Source organism: Sceloporus undulatus, chromosome 2 (assembly GCF_019175285.1).
Source record: "Sceloporus undulatus isolate JIND9_A2432 ecotype Alabama chromosome 2, SceUnd_v1.1, whole genome shotgun sequence".
NCBI classification, from domain to species: domain Eukaryota; kingdom Metazoa; phylum Chordata; class Lepidosauria; order Squamata; family Phrynosomatidae; genus Sceloporus; species Sceloporus undulatus.
In genome coordinates this window covers 297,628,960-297,650,475 of record NC_056523.1, presented here as the reverse complement: position 1 = coordinate 297,650,475, position 21,516 = coordinate 297,628,960, and the positions used below count along the sequence as shown (strand labels likewise).

At 42.6% G+C, this 21,516-nt stretch overlaps 2 protein-coding genes across 3 annotated transcripts in view; one reads left to right on the top strand and one right to left on the bottom strand.

Moving 5' to 3' along the window:
• NDUFAF2 (NADH:ubiquinone oxidoreductase complex assembly factor 2) overlaps positions 1 to 3,920 on the top strand; it is a 70,034-nt gene extending 66,114 nt beyond the window's left edge. Inside the window, exon 4 of the mRNA XM_042451890.1 lies at positions 3,217 to 3,920. Coding sequence (XP_042307824.1) covers positions 3,217 to 3,471 — 255 coding nt within the window. The 3' untranslated portion in view covers positions 3,472 to 3,920. The remainder of the gene's footprint in view (positions 1 to 3,216) is intronic.
• Positions 3,921 to 9,874: 5,954 nt separating this feature from the next.
• SMIM15 (small integral membrane protein 15) lies at positions 9,875 to 14,869 on the bottom strand. Of its 2 annotated transcripts, none has more exons than XM_042451889.1 (3): positions 14,796 to 14,869; positions 11,152 to 11,230; positions 9,875 to 10,220 (listed from the first exon to the last, which is right to left on the bottom strand). In XM_042451889.1, the coding sequence occupies exon 3, from the start codon at positions 10,206 to 10,208 to the stop codon at positions 9,981 to 9,983; it is 228 nt and encodes a 75-aa protein (XP_042307823.1). In that variant the 5' UTR covers positions 10,209 to 10,220; positions 11,152 to 11,230; positions 14,796 to 14,869; the 3' UTR covers positions 9,875 to 9,980. The 2 variants fall into 2 exon arrangements, with proteins under 2 accessions (XP_042307823.1, XP_042307822.1); XM_042451888.1 differs by lacking the exon at positions 14,796 to 14,869 and adding an exon at positions 11,940 to 12,334.
• Positions 14,870 to 21,516: the final 6,647 nt, after the last annotated feature.

Below are 21,516 nucleotides of genomic sequence, written 5' to 3'. Positions count from 1 at the left end.
ATTGAGGCTAATGAGTAGCTGTGTTTGCCACCCCAATAGGAGATTGGAATTCAAAGAGGAGAGAAACCTGAACAAAAAGCTGATTCACACTCAGTCCAAATGAGAATAAATCTGATAGGCTGAGAAAAGTGCATTTGGATAATGGCTTCTCCTCCCATATCACTAATTCCACTAAAACCAGTTCATTGTCAAATCATTGTGGGAACTGTTTGACACTGCTTATCGTCATGACTGGCTGAATGAACTGTGGGCTGGAGAATACTACTACTCCACTACAGCAATATTTAACCATAGTCTGTTCCCTATCAGCTGGCATACTCACCACTAAATATGAACAATGCACATTGTGGATAGATCTGCTCCTTATTCTTCACAATAGGTATATTTCTTGGGGCTAATTTGACCCATATACATTTGAGGTGTACTAGTGAATGATGTAGATCTAAGATTCTAGGGTTATAGAAGACAGTTGCATATCCCTATTGTATCCTTGTTTAGGAACACTTGCTCATAGGAAAGCCACCCACAAGCTAAATTTTCTTATTAGTCTATGCAGATCTTTTCCCCCTTCGTGTAAAAAAAGAAGCCCTATCAGGGACAGAATTGTGTAACGGCAGCAGTAAAATACAGTGAAACTTAACTGGTACTATGGGTATGCGCTACTCCACTGTTATAACTATCTGGTCAATGTCATCTTTCCCCTGGAGTCCAAACGATGGAGAGGAGAGGTTTGTGTTGTATATATCTGTATTCCTTTTGGGCCTGACCTTTGTACACTAGAAAAATTAGAGAGTTAATTGAAGTCAGTTGAATTGTTTTCAACTAGCATTAGAGACACAGTAGGTTTATTACATTGTGATAATGGAGATTCATTACTCTGCAATCTCAATTTCGTTTCGATATGGGAATTTGGTTTCCTTTTAAGCTTGCGTTTGGCAAATAGTCACTTGATTATCCATGGTCAGTGTGTTTTTTCTCACTGTATGTCTTGTAAAATTATAATTCTTTATATGTTCTCTTACATCTCTACTTTCTTTATCGAGGCATTTCTGGGTTATAAAGTAAGATGGCAAAAAAACAACACCAGACACTCTTCCTATAGTAAAGCAATTCAGTATTTTTTTTCTTCATCAATTCTTCATGTTAGCCTTATGTTTTATTATCTTGCATATACTGTAATGCAAATTATTATCTTGGCAAGTGTCCTTTGTATTCCACCTTGAGTTCTGTAATGGAAAAAAAGTAGCCAATAAAGACAATAAATGACATACTCCTTTTTAAGGAAGATCTTAATAACTAAGAGATTCCAGCATGCTGAGCTGGTGACTAGTTTAGAAATACTAGTTTACCTGTTCATTGTTTATTGTGGTACAATAGTTCTCTGTTCAGAACTATCAGGTCAGTATTGCCTCAGTCTTGTCTTGCAGATCAAATACAGTGGACTTGATTTTACAAACTGAGGATATTTAGATAAATATAAAATGAAGTTCTTGAACATACCAATGCAAAAGCATTGTTACTGTTTCATTTGTGTGCGTTCTTAAAACTGTCCTAACCCATGACAGGATACTGCATCTCTACTTCACAAAGCAATGCATTACAGGAAGGCATGCCATACTGGCATTTAGCTCCTGGAGCAGGCAGGGGGACAGAATTGCCTTACAGAAGTTGTTGCATTGCAGCTCCCTTGATGCCTTACTACTGGCTATGCTAGCTGGTGCTGATGGCAGTTGGAATGCAACAACATCTGGAAAGTCACACATCTCCCATCCTTGTTCTGTTAAATGGTTTTGGGTAGAACTGTATGGCTGGGGTAGAGCAATAGCCACAAAGCCATATTACACAGAAGTGAACCATGAGATGCAATAGACATCTCCACTGGAGAAAACACATCTAGGGCACTCAATACTCACTTTTCCAAAATCTTTGGCATTTTTGATCCCTTCATATTGTTTGTGGACTTTGTCTTGGCATGATGCTAAGGGCCAGTGCTGAAGTTGATGAAGTAGAACTGAGAGACAATTTCTCTGAGTTTATGTTAAGCTTTTACATGTGCTCTTTCTGCTGAAATACCCAAATTCCATTGTAGCCCATTGGCCTTCCTAGGTAGTTGGCCTGACGTAAGAATCAATTTGTAAAGCTGATACCTAGGATATATATATATATATATGTATTGTATTGTATTGTATTGTATTGTATTGTATTTTTTGAATTTCTTTTACTTTGTAAACTCATGAAGCCAAATCATTGTATTACAGTTTCCTTAGTTGTTTACTGTGCACTTGTTTTAATTCTATAAAGGGGTGGAAATAAGTAACAGTCATATTAGGTGTAGTAAAATTATCACCTACATTAGGTAAGAGGATATTTTTCAAAAACATGCTCAGTATTTATAAGTTTTCCTATAAGTGCTCTACTGAAGACAGATATGTTCATCGCTACTATCTCATTAATTTTCATTTGTTAAGGCTTCTGATCATTTTGTTGTTGGTAGAGGGGTGGGGATTGTCTTTTATTATGGTTTCTAATTATATCAAAAAAGCATTTTGATGGGTGTGTAAATATCAGGCTTAAGACCATTTTTGACAGATACTGTTAAAACCATGGGTTGTGTCAAATTGATGCCACTTCTCTGATGGTAACCTGTTTGATTGGCTGATCCATCTGCAGAATGAAGAGTGAGATGCAATTATGTCTAATTCCCATTTGTCATTTTGAGCACTTAGGAAGGGGCCACCAATCTTTGGGAGAAGATTTGGGGCTCTGAAAATACAACTGTTGAATTAAAATGCCAGTGAGGTAACACCAACTGGATGCAGTCTCAAGGGCTGGATCCAGATTTATTCATTTGCAGTGGATGTGTGGGAAACAAGACTGTCCTGTCCTTCATCATAGCAATACCTCAGAATTGCTATGTGAAGAGACCCTATTGAATGGGGCATGTTGTGGGACAGAGGAGCTGAAGGCATCACAGCCTATTTGCTCAATTCAGCAAAGTGCATATACCATGGGGAAACATAGGATATAAGGGTGAAGCGTCTACTGTGGGAAATAAGACTAAGGCAATTCTCCTCCAACCAATTCAGTTATGCATGTCAAAATCCAAATCCAATGCAGTGAAGCTAGTAGCTTCATCTTTGCCTTAAAACATTTGTTTCAATCTGATTTTGGTTTGTTTTCAGTAGCATTCATCTGTTCCTATCACTTTTTCCACAGGAAATTTTTAAGAAGGAGAAGTATAAAGAAGAAATAAAAAGGAAGATTGAAGACATTTGTGAAAAGGACAGGATCCAGAAAGCCAAAGAATATGAAGAAGGACTTGTGTCAGAACCACGCCAAACTCAGATTAAAGGTCATGCATCCGCCCCTCACTATGGAAAGAATGAGCCCTCAGAAGAGCCAGTCAGTACAGCAAATATATATCAGCCTGGATCTTGGATGCCTCCCAAGAACAGTGCCCATAATAAATAAGCAGTTAGATAGAAATATTTGGAGATAAATAATTATGTTAATAGGAAATGAGCTAAAAAAAACTGTTTTGTTTACTATTATATTGTATTACGTGCCTAATACATATATACATTTTTGCATTACATGTGGAAATGTTTGAGTAAATGGAGGAAAGACTCTGATAATTAAGATGTAATGAGTTGTTAAATGTTCATGTTCTGTAATTCATTGATAATTGCTGTAAAGTGTTGGTGTAATCCTGGTGATCAGGCCTGGAGAACCTCTCACTTCCAGGTGTTTTGAACTAGTTTCCATAATCTTTTACCATTAAACATAGTGTCTGCGGCTAGGGTTGCCATAACCCTCCTGCTGGCGGGACATTCCCGGTTTTTCACCACTAGGGGGCGTCCCTGCATGGTTTCCTCCTTGACTCCCGGCCCCCGCAGTGTTGCCAATCTGGTGACTTTCACACCAAAATGGGTACTTTTCAGAGCCTTTGGTGTGATTTTGGTGGTTGGTTTTAATGGTAATTTTGAGAGTTGAAACAAGTTCCAATTATTTTTATTCAATTAGGGCTACGTTTTATTGCCATATTAACAATCCAGGGACTTTCCAGGGATTTTGACTGAATATTTGGTGAGATATGGAGGGGGATTTGGTGAGTTTTGGCCAAACGTTTGGGGAATTATCTTCGAGGCTTGTTGGCAACAGGAGGTTGCCAGACTCAGGAAGAGGAGCTTCTCCTCTGTTTGGTCCCAGCAAGGCAGCAGGGGGGAGAGGGCCATTTCCTTTGGCACCGAGGCGAGGATGATGATGAGGAGGAGGAGGAGGTGTGTGGCCATTTTCAATATTTATTTTGCTCCTGTGTATTTTTTCTAACTTTGACTGCCAGGGCTCAATGCTCTGGAATTCTGGTGTCTGTGAGGCATTTGCCCTTCTCTGTTAGAGAGCTCTGGTGCCACAATAAACTACAATTCCCAGGATTCCATAGCACTGAGCCCTGGCAGTCCAAGCAGTGTGTTTTGGACACAGATATCCTTCTTTTGTGAGTTAATGAATGAATCCAGGCCCTAGCCTTTATATCTCTCACACTCTGCAGGAGTAATAACCCACTTTGAGACTGCTTTAACTCAATGGTAGGGAATCCTGGGAATGCTAGTGTTTGGGAGACATTGAGACTTCTCTGTCAGAGATGGCTCTGAGGCCACAATAGACTACAATTCCCAGGATTCCCCAGCACTGAGCAGTCTCAAACTGGACCATTTCCTCAGAGTGGATGCACCTGGTGAGGAATTCTAGGCACTGCAGTTCAACTACATTTAGAGGGTTATGTGACTCCCTGTCAGAGATAGCTCTGGGGCCACAGTGTACTACAATTCCCAGCATTCCCCAGCACTAACCCAGGACAGTTAAGTCACTGTCGAACTGGATTATTTCCTCTGTGTGGATGCAGCTTTGGTGAGGAACTCTGGGCATTTCAGTCCAGCTATGTTTTATTTCTGCAGTGTATTTTGGACCAGAGACAAGGTGACCAGACATCTTCCTCCTTTTCCAGGACATGTCCTCTTCTGTCAAATTTCAAAATGTCCTCCATTTGGATCATGCATTTATCTTAACATTTTAAAAAAATCATAAATTTTTTTTCACGTGTCCTCCATTTATTATAACTGTGTACTACATTTGTCCCGGTTTGGAGGTCCTGATTTATGGCAACCCTATTTGCGGCTGAAGGGATTTGAAGCCGAAAGTACGTGTATGGCCACATTACAATAATAAATATAAAAGGAGGCACCGAATATAATACTTGTTCAGCCATCAGTAAAGTTCTTTCATAGCTAGAGTACAGTATTTGCATTAAGTAAATTTACAACTGACTTGTAGAATCATAGAGTTGGAAGACCCCCAAGGGCCTTCCAGTCCAACCCCCTGCTATGCAGGAACTCACAAAGTACCCTCGACAGATGGCCATCCAGCTTCTTAAAAACCTCCAAAGGAGACTCCCACCACACCCCATGTAATTCATATGGAACAGAGGCCGCAGTACTTGGCTGATAAATAATGCTACTGTAGATACAGCACTCTACACCTGGGCATACATATAGCCTGTAATAGGCAACCATAATTTCAAGAATGTTTGTTCCCAATCCATAGCTTAAAATGACCACAGTTGCCTGTTTTCAGCTTTCATGGAGCACTCTGGTTAGTTTTTATCCCTGTTGTATCAAGAGGAAAGAAGTCTTTAGTAGCAGGAAAGCTAGATTCCCACTGCATCTCAACCAAGTCATAGAAAGGCAGCAACAGAAGGGGTTAGAAGTCCTCTTTAGGTTCCTTTCATGACACTAGCTGCTACTATGTAGTACCTTCACGGAGTCTTAAAATTGAACTTACCATGAAAGCTCATTCTTATTATGTGCAGAAGAGCAACTCACTGGAGAGTGAGCTTCCCAAGCCTTGCCCACTCCTGAGGCAGGCGTCACATGATTTCTAGAACTTCTCTCCCAAAATGATCAGTCAGGCTGCTACACCAGAAAAATAAATCTACCCCATTTATTTGATTGTATTGTATTTAATGCTATCCAGAGGCTTCACTGTGTCCCATGTAACAAAGAAAAAATAAACATCTAGTGTGTATGCACCTTCAAGTTGTCTGTCAGTTTATAGTGACTTCTCTTAGGGTTTCATGGGGTTTTCTTAGGTGAAGAATACTCAAGAGGTAGTTTTGCTGGTTCCTTCCTTTGAAATATAGCCTGCAGCAGCTGATCTTTGTTGGTGGGCTCCCATCTAAGTTTTAACCAAGGCTTATCCTGCTTTGCTTCCAAGATCAGGCAGGATCTGGTGCCTTTGGGGGTTTTAGACCATAAAATACAGCTAGTGAAAGTGAACAATGAAGACTTGGATGGTCAGAAGATATCATGTATTCATCTTATTAACTAGTTTTGGAGTCATGCATGCTGAACACAAATCAGTATGCCTTGGGCCCTTATCTTATGCGGGGGATCCGTTCCGGATCCCCCTGCGTAAGGCAAAAAGCACATATGCTCGAGCCCCATTAAATATTGTGGGACTCGTGCTTGTGGCGCAGCAGAGTGCGTGTGCCATGGGCGTGCACACCTTTCTTTTGTCATGCAGCTTCAGTGTAAGCACACTGTAATTCTGAATAGTTAATAGAAAAATAGTGCTTTTCCATGGGAATATACTTGATTGCCATAAAATTTTGCTGTTAGCTGCCCTCAAGTCAACTGAGACTCATGCTGACAAAGTAGATGAGACATCTCCAAGTCTCCCTGTCCTCCACTGCTCTGCTCATTTCCTACAGACTCATGCCTATGTCCTCCCTAATTGAGTCTAGCCTTCTGGTGTGTGGTCTACCTCTCTTTCTTCTACCCTCAGTCTTTCCCAGAATTATGGTCTCTTTGAGTCATGAGTCTCAATGAGTCATGCCTTCTCATGATGTGGCCAAAGCACAACAGCCTCAATGTAATCATCTTGGTGTCCAGAGGTATTTCTGGCTTGATTCGCTCAAGGACCCATTTGTTTGTCTTTCTGGTTGTCTGTAGTATCCTTGGCACTCTTCTCCAGCACATCTCAAGAGTTGATTTTCTTTTTATCTGCTTTTTTGACAGTCCAGCTCTCACATCCCTACATAGTGATTGGGAATACTATGGCTTGGACGTTTCTAACTTTGGTGCTCATTTGTATATCTTTAGCATTTTCTCTTAACTCTTTCATGGCTGCCTTTCCCATTCCTAGTCTTTTTATCTCCATAAGAAGATAGACATCCCTTATTCAGTGGCAAATTAAAGACCAACTTTCTTTCTCACAACTAGGAGACCTGGATATGGAAGGAAGAGAAGAATATGAATTGGAATTGAAAGAAATGGGAAACCTGAAAAGTTCTGAAAGTTAGGCAATCATTGCCAGTTACAGGATCCAACTGCCTATGTACCTGTCTTGTGGCAGTACTTCCTCCCCCGGTCTCTGTTGGCTCTTGCACTTCCCACCCATCAGGAAAATGAGAGACAAGCCAGTCCCATCAGAGTGCCTTTCTGAGACTTTGGTAAGCCCTTGCTTCTCCTGCCATGCAAGAAAAACCATGAACAGCCAGCTCTCTTGGGTGCTGCTGCTTTACCAGGCCTGAAATCCCCCCCCCCAAAAAAAAATCATCTAGTATAGAGGAGGCATGGAAGTCAACTCCTTTCTTTTCCCACTGCTCAGCTAAGTTTGAGGAACAGCTCAATAGCAGATAAAGAGGATCATCTTTTTGTTTGCCTTTCCTCCCTTTTCCTTTTTTGACTGATTGGCCAGAGTGGGGAGGATTGTGGGAAGTTGCTATGATCTACCTTATCTCTCCTTCATTTAACAGTGGGAGGGAAGGAGGACCTGAGATGGTTACTTTTTCCCAACCTTGGGGCATGGGCCAAGTTCATCTAGTCTTCTTCAGATGTAGGTCTTCACTTTCTGTCTGGGGTACATATATCATTTTCCCCCTTGATTTACCTGTCACTCCTGGTTCCCCCACTGTTTGCTAATTTCCCATTTGCCTTATCAGCCAAAATGGGTATGAACTGCCCTCATCTTATAGCCATTGTACCCAATGAAAAACACTGGGAGCTGCAGTTCAGTGTCACCTGGGGACATGCTATGCCCCTCTGTGGTTTCAAAATTCTATAAAAACCATGGGCCCGAGAGCCCATTCATTCTCACTGTCCTGCCATCTGAGACTAACTGCGAAATCACTGGATTAGTTCTAGACAAGTGTATGGGGTCAGCTCCTCCTGTGTACTGCATCCTCCATAGTAAGACTTTCCTCTGCAGTTCCTTTCAAAATAGCAACAGGAAGTGATGTCCTATCACTTTCCCCAGGTTGAGAGGGACTACAGAGGAAAATGAAGGTATGGGGGAAGATAGTGGGATTCTAGGTAGGCTTTTTCCCAAATTGTCTATTCTGCCTTAAGACTTGTAGCCAGAACTGGGGCTCACACCACAGGATATTTAGAGGACAAGATGTTTCAAGCTTCTTTTGCACAGTGATTCTCTGAAAGACTAGCCACTGCTCTGCACGCACACATCACTGTTTCTCCCTCTTTCCTCTATCCCTAGCATTACTGACACCCCAATTTGTTTTGTCCCAAGCCCCATTAGCTCTCCATAAGTCATATGTTCATAAGCCATAAGTCCAGCACAAGTTAGCCTCTCCCCCCGCCCCGCCATCAGAATCCCCAGCTGAGCTACCCTCAATTTAAACATAGTGCACATACCTAAAAACTAATTTCTACATAAGCCTGAATTTAGATTTCATCAATTTAGTTATTTGCTTTGAGTTTAGTATGCATTAGGTTTAATTGTTGCACATGTTAACTAATTACCTATTATATTTGTGGTCAGAAGCCTCCTGTAGGCAAGTTATTCCCAAAAGAATGATTATGTATACAGTGGTACCTCGGGATACGAAATACCCAGGTTACGAAATTTTCGGGATACGAAAAAATCCCATAGGGAATTATTGTTCCGGGTTACGAATGTTTTTTCGGGTTACGAAAAAACTTTTGGTGCTTTTTTCGGCTTTTTCGCACGGAATCGCGGCTTTTCCCCATTAGCGCCTATGGCAATTCGGCTTACGAAGGCTTTTCGGGTTACGAAAGCGGCCGCGGAACGAATTAATTTCGTAACCCGAGGCACCACTGTATTTTTAATTTTGGAGCATTAAATAAATTTTCCAAGAAGCAAAACTAGTAAGAATTACTAGGGCAAAGCTGGTAAAATACAGTATTCCCAGGTTAAAAGATCCCTTTTACAAGTTTATCACAGAATGCACAATAAATTTTCACATCTGGGGAACGTATAAATAAATAAAAGCCATTCAGTTCAGACATTATTCTCATTTTAAAGGACCCCCCTTTAGATACTAGATACATTTTTGCAACAGTGTTGTTACAGTTGTCTAGTACATTATTAATCTGCTCATACAAATAATTTATTAATAAATAACACCTAATAATCCTGTGTGTTCACATAAATAGCACTTATAGCTGTTGTTCCCAATTACTGGCCTTGCACAGTCTGCACAAGTTTCATGTTATTTTCTAAAATATCTAAAAAGAATCTAAATATATAAAAAGTACTGACTTACTATGAAAGAATGATTTTTGGTAATATAGAAATAATGTATAATAGGATGCAGCTAATCTAAGCAGGTTATTTTTAAAAACAGAGAGAGAAAACAGTCTTCTCCAAGCTATAAAATCATAAGGGGTTAGATATTTAATCAGTCAAAAAAGTTAGAGTTCATACTTTATAAACACACTACATACAAGTATTGTTACTCATATCTTGCTTACAAATACATCCCAAATTAGAAAATAAATCTCAAGACAATGCTTCTCAAAAACTATTAAAATTAATGACCAGACTTTAATAACATAAATTAAAAAGATTTAGTCATATCCATCTCCTAGAAAGATTACAACATTAAAAATATAAACAAGAAGAGTGCATGATTAAGAAAAGTTCTGTCCAGTAGGACTTGCATTTTAGTCCTTCTTTGTTCGTTTAGCTTTTGCAATATTTTCCTGGCGTTTCTGCTTCTTCTTTTGTTCTTTCTCCCTGGCTTCTATCATTTTTGCCAATTTCCAAGACAGTACTGCACTTGCTAAGAAGAGAGGTGTAAGAGCCAGGATCACCGTTGTGAGAAATCCATATGGATCCTTTGCAGCCCATTCCACAATATATTCAGCCCAGCCTTTGATATTATCAAGCATCTTTTCTGCTACCTAAGGGGAGAATAAAAGTGATTCTATTAGACATTTAATAGGAAACTACTCAAACAGTTGCCTATCCAGGGGTGATGGTGAGAGAGTAAAACTGCTTTTACTTGCAAACTTTGGTACAGTATATGCAATGTTGTTCATACTTTATTAACAGGAACAGAACGTCTAGTTGATTAATCAGCCACATACAGTGTAAACAACCAAATGTTCCCAATTAACTGGCCAAGAGATTTATTTTTTCAGGGGTGGGGAGGAGAACATTGGCCCAAGCATTTAGAAAAACTGCAGACAATGGTCCCTTCAATGGGAAGGATCCTGTGTAAGAGGAGCACAGGAAATGCTGGTCTGCAGTTTATAATAGGAATGGCTCTGGCATAACCTTGCTATGGATCAGAAGACTTCTACTTGGTGGAAGAGAGAGGAAGTCATTCTCCATTGATGCCCAATACACCCAACAGTACCCAGTGTCACACTCCCCCAAGAAGTTGGAGGATCTTGTGGAAGATCACCTCTCTTCCCCTTTCTCCAGTGGAAGCAGGCTGAGATGAACTCTATTCAGGCACTGTTCACACTGGTGGAATTAAATGGCTGGCTCCTACTCACTTCCCCCCAACATTTGCAAGTTTAAGCATTTGCCCAGAAAGAACAAGAGAGGAGTTAGGAAAGATTTGATTCTGGAATAAAAATAAGTACCATCTTTGGGTTTAAGACTTTTTTGCATCCAGCATTCTTCTGTAAAATGAGATAACACCCTTCAGTGGAACCCACAGCTTTTGCTGGAATTTTCCATTAGTCTGACTCTTTTGGTTCATGAAGAAAAACACAATCTCCCTCTATCTCCCTGTTCTGCTGCCAGGCCCATATTACCACCTCAGGTCCTTCCACTGGACATTTATATAAGATCCCATTAAAGATAACTGATGATTCCACTCACCCAAGGGGCTAAGAAGCTCCAGTTTAACGATGTACAACAGGACCAGGCAGTGTTCTCATAAAGAGGTAAAAGAGAGAACCTTGAGAATGTAAAACAAATAATAATACTGAGGGTTAACATTGTAATTCACTGTACAGCAATTCAAATATGGTATCAAGCAATATTTGCACGTACTAAATGTGTATTTACATTGGTCTACCCAAAATATTAAGCTGAGATCTTGCTGATTACTGATATGTATCTATGCTGGTACGCAGAATAGTAGCAGGAAAAGTAAATTGATCACTAGCAAAGCAGCAGCAGGAGGACAGAAAAAGCCACTGCTGCTGCCTCCCAGGCTGTTCAGGAGCCAACAGAGGTTACGGCTTTCTCCATTTACCCCTACCATCACATTTGCACCCTTGCCAGAAGTGCACACAGCCTGTTACAGTGGCATAAAGCACCCACAGAATCACAACCTTGCTGTCTTAAGCATAAGTCAAAATGATGAAAGTGTGGAACTGTGAAATGAGAATTTGTCTCTTGATTTTACTTACAAATATTAATGAAGAGGAATTGGGTCTCTGTGCTGTGGAAGGGATGACACATTTCCATATGCTACTGTGACAGTTATATACATGTTTCACATTTTACAAGTCATCACAAAGAACACCTTGAAAGCAAGGCATACAGATCAAAATGGAGAACCACCTGGACCGAGGCTGATGGAAAGAACATGGCCAAGGTTCTCCACTGAGAGTCATACATGGCATAGCTACATCTTTCAACGCTACTCACCCCAAACTCACCTTATAAGTAGCAGAGTCCCACCACCCCAAACAGCCCTTTCCAAGTTGTTAGGAGAATGGGTGGAGCAGCAGGGAGCTTTCTTCTGTATGTGCTGCAGGAGGCATCTGCAAAGACACTGGGTGCTCTCTGCAGATGACATCCTTGCAGTGTGACCAGCAACAAGAAAATAATTGATGTCCCCATTGATCTCACAACACAAGAATGGCCACATTGGGGCATGGGACAGCACTGCTTACAAAGTGAGTTTTGTGGGGAGAAATTTGGTCATTACATGGATGGAACAGAATTCTGACCTATGCAATGACCATAAAGGATCACAGAATCATAGAGTTGGAAGAGACCACAAGGGCCACCAAGTCCAACCCCCTGCCATGCAGGAACTCTCAATCAAAGCATCCCTGACAGATGGCCATCCAGCCTCTGTTTAAAGACCTCTAAGGAAGAAGACTTCACTACACTCTGAGGAAGAGTGTTCCACTGTCAAACAGCCTTTACTGTCAGGAAGTTCCTCCTAATGTTGAGGTGGAATATCTTTTCCTGTAGCTTGCATCCATTGTTCCAGGTCCTAGTTTCCAGAGCAGCAGAAAACAAGCTGGCTCCCTCCTCAATATGACATCCCTTTAAGTATTTAAACAGGGCTATCATAACACCTCTTAAACTGACCAAAGAAGAATGGAGTGGCACTATTACTTCCCTTAATCTATTGATGCAGCCTAAAATTGCAATAGCCTTTTTAGCTGCCGCATCACACAGCTAAAAGGACTGTGATGGTATGCTGTAATAGTTCACTAATAGGATGCCAGTCAGTGTTTAAGTTAAGACAGAGTCTGTGTAGAAGAAACAACTGAAGTAACATCTTGAACATTTTAATGTCTTTTAAACACATGGCAGAGTGGGAGGGGACAGTTGCGATCCTAGATAACTGCAAATACAAAACCAACACTGGCAATTTTCTGTATGGAAGGGATGTATCCTGTGCAATGTAACAGCTTCAAGTTTTGGTTTGCAGGCAAGTCTGTTCATGGAAAATGTCTATTAGAAATAACCCAGATGAAACAGCAAGAGGAATAATTTTACTAAGATCTTCCGGAATTGTTGCATTGTATTTCAAAGGCATTAAAAGCACTAGAACAGCACATCAAGAACATACACAGGGTAGAAATTCAGCAGATGCCTGAGACACCTTTATCACACAGGATTTATAAATTTCAATCCAAACATGTCTGCATCTGTGCCAGGAGTGAGATTTATGCATTCATTTTCATAACCGCCTGCAGCTGTTGGGCTGATGCTCTTTAAAAAGAAAGTATTCCCTTAGTTACTTCCATATCATTTTATGTACAGCGCTGTGCAAATCTACAGTGCTATATAAATAATAATAATAATAATAATAATAGGCAAAGTGCATCAGTAAAAACTAACAACTGCCTGACAGTCAGTCTTAGCAACTGCAGCTCTCTCAGAATACTTGTCTCTCCATTCCAAGCAGGTCTTCTTCACCTGTTGAATTTCTGCCTAAGGAAAAGCTGCTGGATAGGTGCCTGGTGTGTTAAGATCCTACAAGGGCAAAGGGACATTGTAGTATATGGTTACTGCAGCAAGACTACTACAAGCTGAAAAGTAGGAGAATTCAATACTATCCATAAAGGAGGAATAATTGCTGGAATCGAGTGAGCTTGTAGAAATGCATAAAGTATCAGTTTTGACTGAGAGGAAATTGTTAGGGACTTTTTAAAAAGACTGGAAACCCATGACCAACTTGCAAAAGGAAAAAAGACTTGACAATTGTGGGATTTGAGAATCAGTAGATGTTGGTTATCAGGAAAAGTGTCTGGTGTAGTTTTAGAAGGAGGCAAAGTGTGTGCCTTCCAGTCGTTGCCAATTTATGGCGACCTTATCATGGGGTTTTCTTGGCCAAACAGGTCCAGAGGCTTGCCATTGCCAGCCTCTGAGGTTGAGAGAGTGTGAGACACCCATGGCCATGTCATCTATTAGATCTATGTCACCTCAGCCTGGCATCGCGGTCTGACCTTTGGACTATGACTCTGGAGACCAAGGTTCGATTCCCTGTTCAGCCATGAAACCAACTGGGTGACCTTGTGCGAGTCACACTCTCTCAGCCTCAGGGGAAGAAGGCCATGGCAAACCTCCTCCGAACAAATCTTGCCAAGAAAACCCCAGGATAGCTTCACCTTGGGGTTGCCATAAGTTGGAAATGACTTGGAGGTACACAACAACAACAACAACAACAACAACAACAAACTTCTACTGTATCTGGAAAAATCTTAAGGAACACACACAGATATATAAGTATATATATCATTTTCCCTAAGATTTTCCCAGTTCTACTGTAACATATATATATATATATGTATATATATATACACACACACACACACACACACGATGATGATGATGATAAATATCGAAGGCGAAGGGAGATATAGGACCAAAACACACTGCAGAAACAATCCAGCCTGAGACCGCTTTAACTGCCCTGGCTCAGTGCTAGGGAATCCTGGGAACTGTAGTTTCGTGCGACATTGAGCCTTCTCTGTCAGAAAGAGCCTCTGGTGCCACAATAAACTACAACTCCCAGGATTCCCTGGCACTGAGCTGGGCAGTTACAGCGGTCCCAGACTGGGAAGGGGCCGCTCTTTGGCCTGGAAGAAGGAAAGGCCCTGCAGGGCCCCTGAGGCGCGAGGAGGAAGAGGGCAGGGAAGAGGGAGGGAGGAGAGGCGTCCCTCCTCCGCCCGGGGCCCAGGGCCACAGTGGCCCCTTCCTTCCCTCGCTGCCTCCCAGCAAGAAGCCCCTTCTTCCTCTCCTCTCCCTGACTCAGGGCTCCACTCACTCACCCGCCAACCGGAAGCAGGAAGAAGCGAGTGACGGAAGTCCCCTCCCTCCTCCGAAGCTCACTGGTATCCTCGAGGAATCATAGAGCTGGTCGGCTAGAGAGGCCCCTAGTGGCCGCACTGGCGTTTGTATTCCTTTGCTGCAGTGCTCTTTAAGGGGATTTTGGACTTCAGCTCCCAGAATCCCAGGCTACTGGCCAACATGGCTGAGGCTTCTGGGAGCTGAAGTCCAAAATCCCTCTTAAAGGGCACAGTTTGGGGACCACTGCGACAAAACAATACAGAAACAAGTCCTTATTTTGTTGTTGGGTTTTTTTAATGTTGTAAGCCGCCCTGAGCCCTGACCTCAAGAACAGGGGACTAAAAAGCCCTTTGCGCAGACTGTAGAGTTAAGAAGAAGGTCTTAAACAGAAATAACCCAGTTTGAGGCTGCTTTAACTGCCCTGGCTCAGTGCTGGGGAATCCTGGGAAATTTGGACTGAATTTGCATGTTTTAACCTCTATACCACCAAAATGTTCCTGATGCAAAAAACATGGAGACTTCTTGAGGGATCCATTGCTCTCTGCCTACAAAGAGGCCTGTGTGACCTCACTGGAATGGAGACATATTGGGTTGCAAAAGAGGGGTCCCTGTTGAGATGCAAAGGGACTTTAAACATCCTGGGCTTTGAAAATCTCCCTATTGCCCCATGGCCAGAAGGAAGAGGAGCCTGAACCAAAAGATATCCTTCCCATCATAACATCTTTACTAAGGACTGAAACAACATGCAGGCATCTAACTGTGTTTTTCCCCTCCTCTTTGGTTTGTAACATCTTGCCTGATGAAAAAGCCCATGGAGCTTCGAAAGCTTGCAACATGTGCGTTTCAGTTTGCCAATAAAGGTATCGCTGATCGATTTTTGTGTGCACTTGTTAAATGGCCAACACAACTGCACCTGCGTGTCGTCATAAATTAAAAATGTGAAAATATATTGTGTGTCATTTATATTTATGCTTCATTTTTCAAAGGCAAGTTAAAGAAACAGCCACAGGTAAAAAACACACATGGATAGAAATTAACAAAAAGTTAGTGTTGAAATGTAATTATGTAATTAATATAATTAATTAAAAATGTAATTAATTAAATATGTTTTTATTGTTGAAATTTGCTGACTGCTGTAATCCCGCCTCGATCTGCAGGGAGAGGCAGGAAATAGAAATATATTATTATTATTATTATTATTATTATTATTATTATTATTATTATTATCTACTGTATCTAGGGAATTATGAATTCTTCAAAACATACTCATTTTAAAAAAATCCAAAGAAATAAAAAAAGCAATACAGCACACTATTAATAGACTTCTCTTAATAAACAGTGAGTTCTCCAAAGCCAGCTGGAATAAAAAAATAATCTTCACCATCTAATGGAAAGACAAGGACGGAGCCTGTCTAACGTTCCTAGGAAGAGAGTTTCAGGGCCTGGAAAAGCCACCAAGAAGGCCCTCTCCCACTAGATTTCCTGTGAGAGTGGCTTGATCAAGAGAGGAGCCTCCCAAAGACCTGAAAGCCCAGACAGACCTATTTGGAAAGACACAATCTGAAAGATTTATTGGGTGTTGTTACTGGTCATAACACATGCCCAGAGATAGCCAGTGGAGTTGTAGTCACAAGGAAGCTGGGTGCTACAAATCCAAAAACATAGCAATCTGCTTTGCACTCTCTTAATAGAAACAAAATTTTGCCTGGATTCTAGTATCAGCTACTTTTCTTAGTTGATCAGCTGCTCATTACTTAATATATGAGTAACTTCTTAACTAAGTAACTTCTCCTGGGCTGATCTCCCCAAATCTTATGGAAACATCATTCAACTGTACTCCAGTCACCAACAGAATGGACTTCCTTCTCCCCATGTAGCTGATGCCCAATAAAGGAGTTTTGGGGGCAGTAACCATTGTGTCAGTATTGACAAAATCATGACTAAGTAGCAGTCATGAATACAAAACAGCTAGGTTTACTCACCCATAACGGTTTCATATTCATGATCACAACTCAGCACTTTTGACACTTTTGGCATGATCATAACTTCCTCCAATTTTGCATCGGCTGCTGCATGGGGAAAAGGAGGCCCATTCTGCTGACAATCAGAGCACAGTTGAAAGACATTTTTATCAGGTTTGGAGGGACGAGTTACAGGATTCTGGTATTATACAGTTGGCACCCACGGCTTGAAAATATTCAGAAAAGCATACATTCCAAATAGCAAACCTTGATTTTCCATTTTATATAAGAGACACCATTTTGTTATGCCACTGGATTGAATGGGACTTAAGCATCCACGGATTTTGTTATCCATGGGGGTCCTGGAATCAACCCCCAGTGCATAACAAGGGCCCACTGTATTTATTTTACTGATGATATTTCTATCCCAAGCGTTTGAAACTAAAAATGTAAAATTTCAAGATGGCTTACCAAAGGAGAAGCTTAGGACTTTATCACATGAGCCCCATTCTTGCCGCAGTTGTGTGAGTAAAAATAAATGGATGCATACCGGTTCGGGAGCTTTCCTTATCACACATCCTTCCAAAAGTGTGATGAGGGTTGTTTCTGCCATCAATGGTCCCTTCTTTTCTCTTCCACACTTCTACTTAACCTCCCCCCACCAGTGCCCTATGCCGTATCCAGCATGCCTTTCATTTTATTTTTATTTGTAATGAAATTGACCAATTATGACAATGTGATTGAGTAAAACAAAGATGAAAGAAAAGCAAAAAGAGTGAAACAGAAAAGAAATCAGGTTGCTTGGCAATAGTGGGGCAGGTGAGGCAAGGAGAGAGGAGACGACTGATACCCATGAGTGCTCAATTCTGCGATTGCCATGGGAAGAACTTATCACACCAGAGGATGTCACAGCAGCTCGATTGGGAGCTTATTGATGGGTTTTCCTGTCAATGAAAAAGGGTTGCCCTAACTATATGTGGGAGACACAGCAGCTATGGGTCAGAAGTGACATCATGTGATAATTATTGGCAAAGGATTGCATGGTTTAAAGGCCATGTGTGATCATTTTCTTAGAATCACAGAGTTGGAAGAGGCCATCTCCTTACAAGACAATCAAAGCACTCCCGACAGCCATCCAGGCTCCGTTCAAAAACCTCCAAAGGAGGAGACTTTAAAAATATAATAACATTTTAAAAATATACAATTTCAAACAAAATACATGGTTATCAAACACACTGCAAAAACACAAATGGAAGCAGATATTGAGAGAACAAGCTCAGAATACAATTCACCCAAATTACACAAACAGTGTCATTAGTGCCTTCCATATCCAGGTTTTATATTAGCCCCTTGAACACAATATTGCATTTCTGTGTTATATAAGGAAAATTGCTCAGGATGTCAGATCAAAAACTAAAATGCAAAGCAAAACCAAACTTATTAACATCATGCTCTAACTTAAATCTTGTCTGAAAATAACAGTCAGGCTGGGTAGATTTTGATGTCCTTTTAAAACACGTTTGAACTATAGATTACTATCAATGGTAGCACCGTTAATTTGAATAGATTGTTACCATGTATGAATGTTTGCCTACCATATCCATAAAATGTCATCCTCAGAAGCAAATTATTTCTTTACACTTTCTTGTGAGCTGTTTAGCTTGTATCATTTCTTGAATCTTGCCTATTCCACATGCCAAATACTCGCCCCGTTTTTGTGGGTGAGTTGTATAACTCCTTCTGCAGTGGCACAATGGTGTTTCCTGAAAAGCTGTGAACATTAAATTTCTCCTCATGCTTTCTTCCAGCTTGTAAAGCAAAGATGCTTTATCAGCACTTTGTCAGCCATGTGTGACATATCTGCAGCATTTGCACACTGCTAGGTAGAATTTCTTATAGCAGAAATAGAGCTAGTTAAGCCCCCTCGGTGATTGTTGTTGTTGTGTTCCTTTTAAGTCATTTTTTACTTACTGGGAGTTAAATCTCTTTTTGAAACACAACAATACCCCAGTGTGTTGTACAGCCATATTATAAGTTAGTGTAACCTTGCTCGATACTGTCTGGTGCATCTATAGTCCTTGTGGGCTTGGGGCTGATCTTTAAACCACCTAAGTGATTCACCTGAATTAAAATAGATATAGAATCTATGTTCTCTGTTTATTTTGAACAGGAGCCCACAATAAATAGCAGGTAACTTAAGGGTAGTATAAGGCTAAAGGTGCAGGACCCCAAACAGTGCCAAGTTGTACATCAGGTACTCACATCATGTACTCACATATACATGCATACATATGTATGTATGTTTCATCCAGCATGGAGGAAGTTGAAATGTTTTGCTTATTTTATACATTTTAGTTCTGTTTATTAATCAATTCAGTATACATACATATGTATCCATCCCTTCTTCCTAATATTACTGAGTATTGAGATTGTAAACATTTCCCACATGTAGGGTTGCCATACCTGAGGACCTCCAAACCGGGACAATTGTAGGACAAGGTTTGAAAATGTAGGACTTTTTTTTAATTTCCTGGCCAGGAAATTAAAAAAAAAGGTCCTATATTTTTAAACCTTGTCCTCCTCCTCCTCCTCCCGGCTTGGGAGGAAGTCTAGGCCTGCTCCCAAGCCGGGAAGGGGCACGGGGGCCACTTGGCATCGCGGCAATCGCCACGGTGCCAAGCGGCCTCCTCCTCCTCCCGGCTTGGGAGGAAGTCTAGGCCTGCTCCCAGGCCGGGAAAGGGCGGGGGCCGCTTGTAGGGTTGCCATAAATCAGGACCTCCGAACTGGGACAAATGTAGGACAAACGTAGGACAAATTTTCAAATGGAGGACACATTTTTAAAAATGGAGGACACGCAAAAATGATGGTTTTTTTTAAAAAATTCATATAAATGCATGATTCTTAGGCATGATGAAAATGGAGGACATTTGGCATTATTCCTAGACAGATGGCAGAAATGTGCTTCCCTTTCTGGTCAAACCAGAAGAGGAGGAAGAGTGGAAGAAGCGGAGGAGGAGGAAGAGGAGAAGAAGAAAAGGAGGAGGAAGAGGGGGAAAGGAGGAGGAGGAGGAAGAAGAGGAAGTAAAGAGGAAGAAAAAGGGGAGGAAGAGGGGAAGGATGAGGTGAAAAAGAAGAGGAGGAGAAAGAAGAAGAAGGGGAGGAGGAGGAGGAGAGGAGACAGAAGAAGAGGAGGAGGAGAAAGAAGAGGAGCAAGCTGCCAGCAGGGAAAAAAGGGTCTCCCTTGGAGGAGAGACCCTTCCTTCCCTGCCTTGGAGCCTTCCTGGCCGCGGTGTGAAGCTTCCAAGGCCAGGGAAAAAAGGGTCTACCCTTGGGGAGCGACCCTTCCTCCCTGCCTTGGACCTGCCTGGCATCCGGGGGAGGAAGCTCCAAGGCAGGGAAAAAAAGGGTCTCCCTTGGCAGGAGAGACCCCTCCTCCCTGCCTTGGAGCCTGCCTGGCCGGCGGGGCAAGCCCCAAGGCGGAGAGAAGGGTCTCCCTTGGCGGAGAGGACCCTTCTCTCCCTGCCCTGGAAGCCTGCCTGGCGGCGGGGGGGAAGCCCCCACGGCAGGGAGAGAAGGGTCTCCCTTGGAGGAGAGACCCTTCCCTCCCTGCTCTGAAGCCTGCCAGCCGCGCCTCCAGGGCGAGGGCTTGAATGCCGCCCAGGCCTCAGTAGGGGCAACGGCCCGCACGCACGCCTGCCCCATCTCCTTCCCCCCGCGCGCGCTGCTGCTGACCCTACTGAGGCCTGGGCGGCATTCAAGCCCTTGCCCTGGAGGCAAGGAAGAGGAGGCAAGGCGGAGCTGGAGGAGGAGGTGGGTGGCGCCGCAGCAGTCGTATTAGCGGCAGCGGCAATGGCCGGCGCGGGCCCCCCAACAGGGGACCAGGCACGGGTGGGGCCCAAACCGGACGTGACCCGGACGGGGCCCCCAAAACCCGTGCTTGTCACGGTGGGGGGGCGGTGTTATGGCAAGGCCTAGCCGCTTGGCCTCCCGGCGATCGCCTCGGTGCCAAGCAGCCTCCTCCTCCTCCTCCCTGGCCTTGCGGAGGCCTTGGAGGACCCCGCGATTGCTGCGAGCGCCTCCAAGGGCCTCGCTGTGGCCTGGGGTGGAGCGTTCCGTCGGCCGGCGCTCCGACCTGTGGATGCAGTGGAGAGCGCTTCCCAGGCCTCAGCGATGGCCTTGGAGTACCCTGCGGTGCACGCGGAGGAGACGGAGGTGGATACGGGTGTGTGTGTCCTTGGTCTTGGCGCCAAACCCGGACTGGCGACCAGGATGGCACCGCCCAAGAGGGATTGCCCCGCCTACAGGCGGGATATGGCATCCCTACCCCCTGGGACGCCTCGTGCTGGATCACACCGACGAGTCCTATCTAGTGTGTTTGTCTGTTCATATGTGATAAAACTAGTGTTCCTTCCTTTAAAAGCTGTCTAAGCAGATGTTTCACGAAGCAATGCAACACAATGTTATGAAGAACTCCTCTTCCTTCCACTTTTTCTGATGAAAATATTTGTATTCTTACAAACAGTCCATTTTCAACGCTAGTCCTCCTCAACCTGATACTTGTCCAGGTGTCTTGAGTTCACAGCTGCCACCCCATCTCCAGCCATTCTAGGCCAATGGCCATACCAGCTATGGATAACAGATGTCATAGTCCTCCATGTCTGGAATCACCAAGTTGGGTAATGGTGGCATTAGACTGTGGGTGAATGAAATCTGTATTGGGAGTTTGTATTGTGTATGTGTG

Coding starts and splice junctions, on each gene's coding strand:
- SMIM15 (XM_042451888.1), bottom strand. CDS start 12,151: ATGTGGCCATTCTTGTGTTGTGAGATCAATGGGGACATCAATTATTTT. Junction 11,231..11,939: donor GGGACTCTGCTACTTATAAG/GTGAGTTTGGGG, acceptor TACATTCTCAAG/GTTCTCTCTTTTACCTCTTT. Junction 10,221..11,151: donor GGAGCTTCTTAGCCCCTTGG/GTGAGTGGAATC, acceptor TTCTCCCCTTAG/GTAGCAGAAAAGATGCTTGA.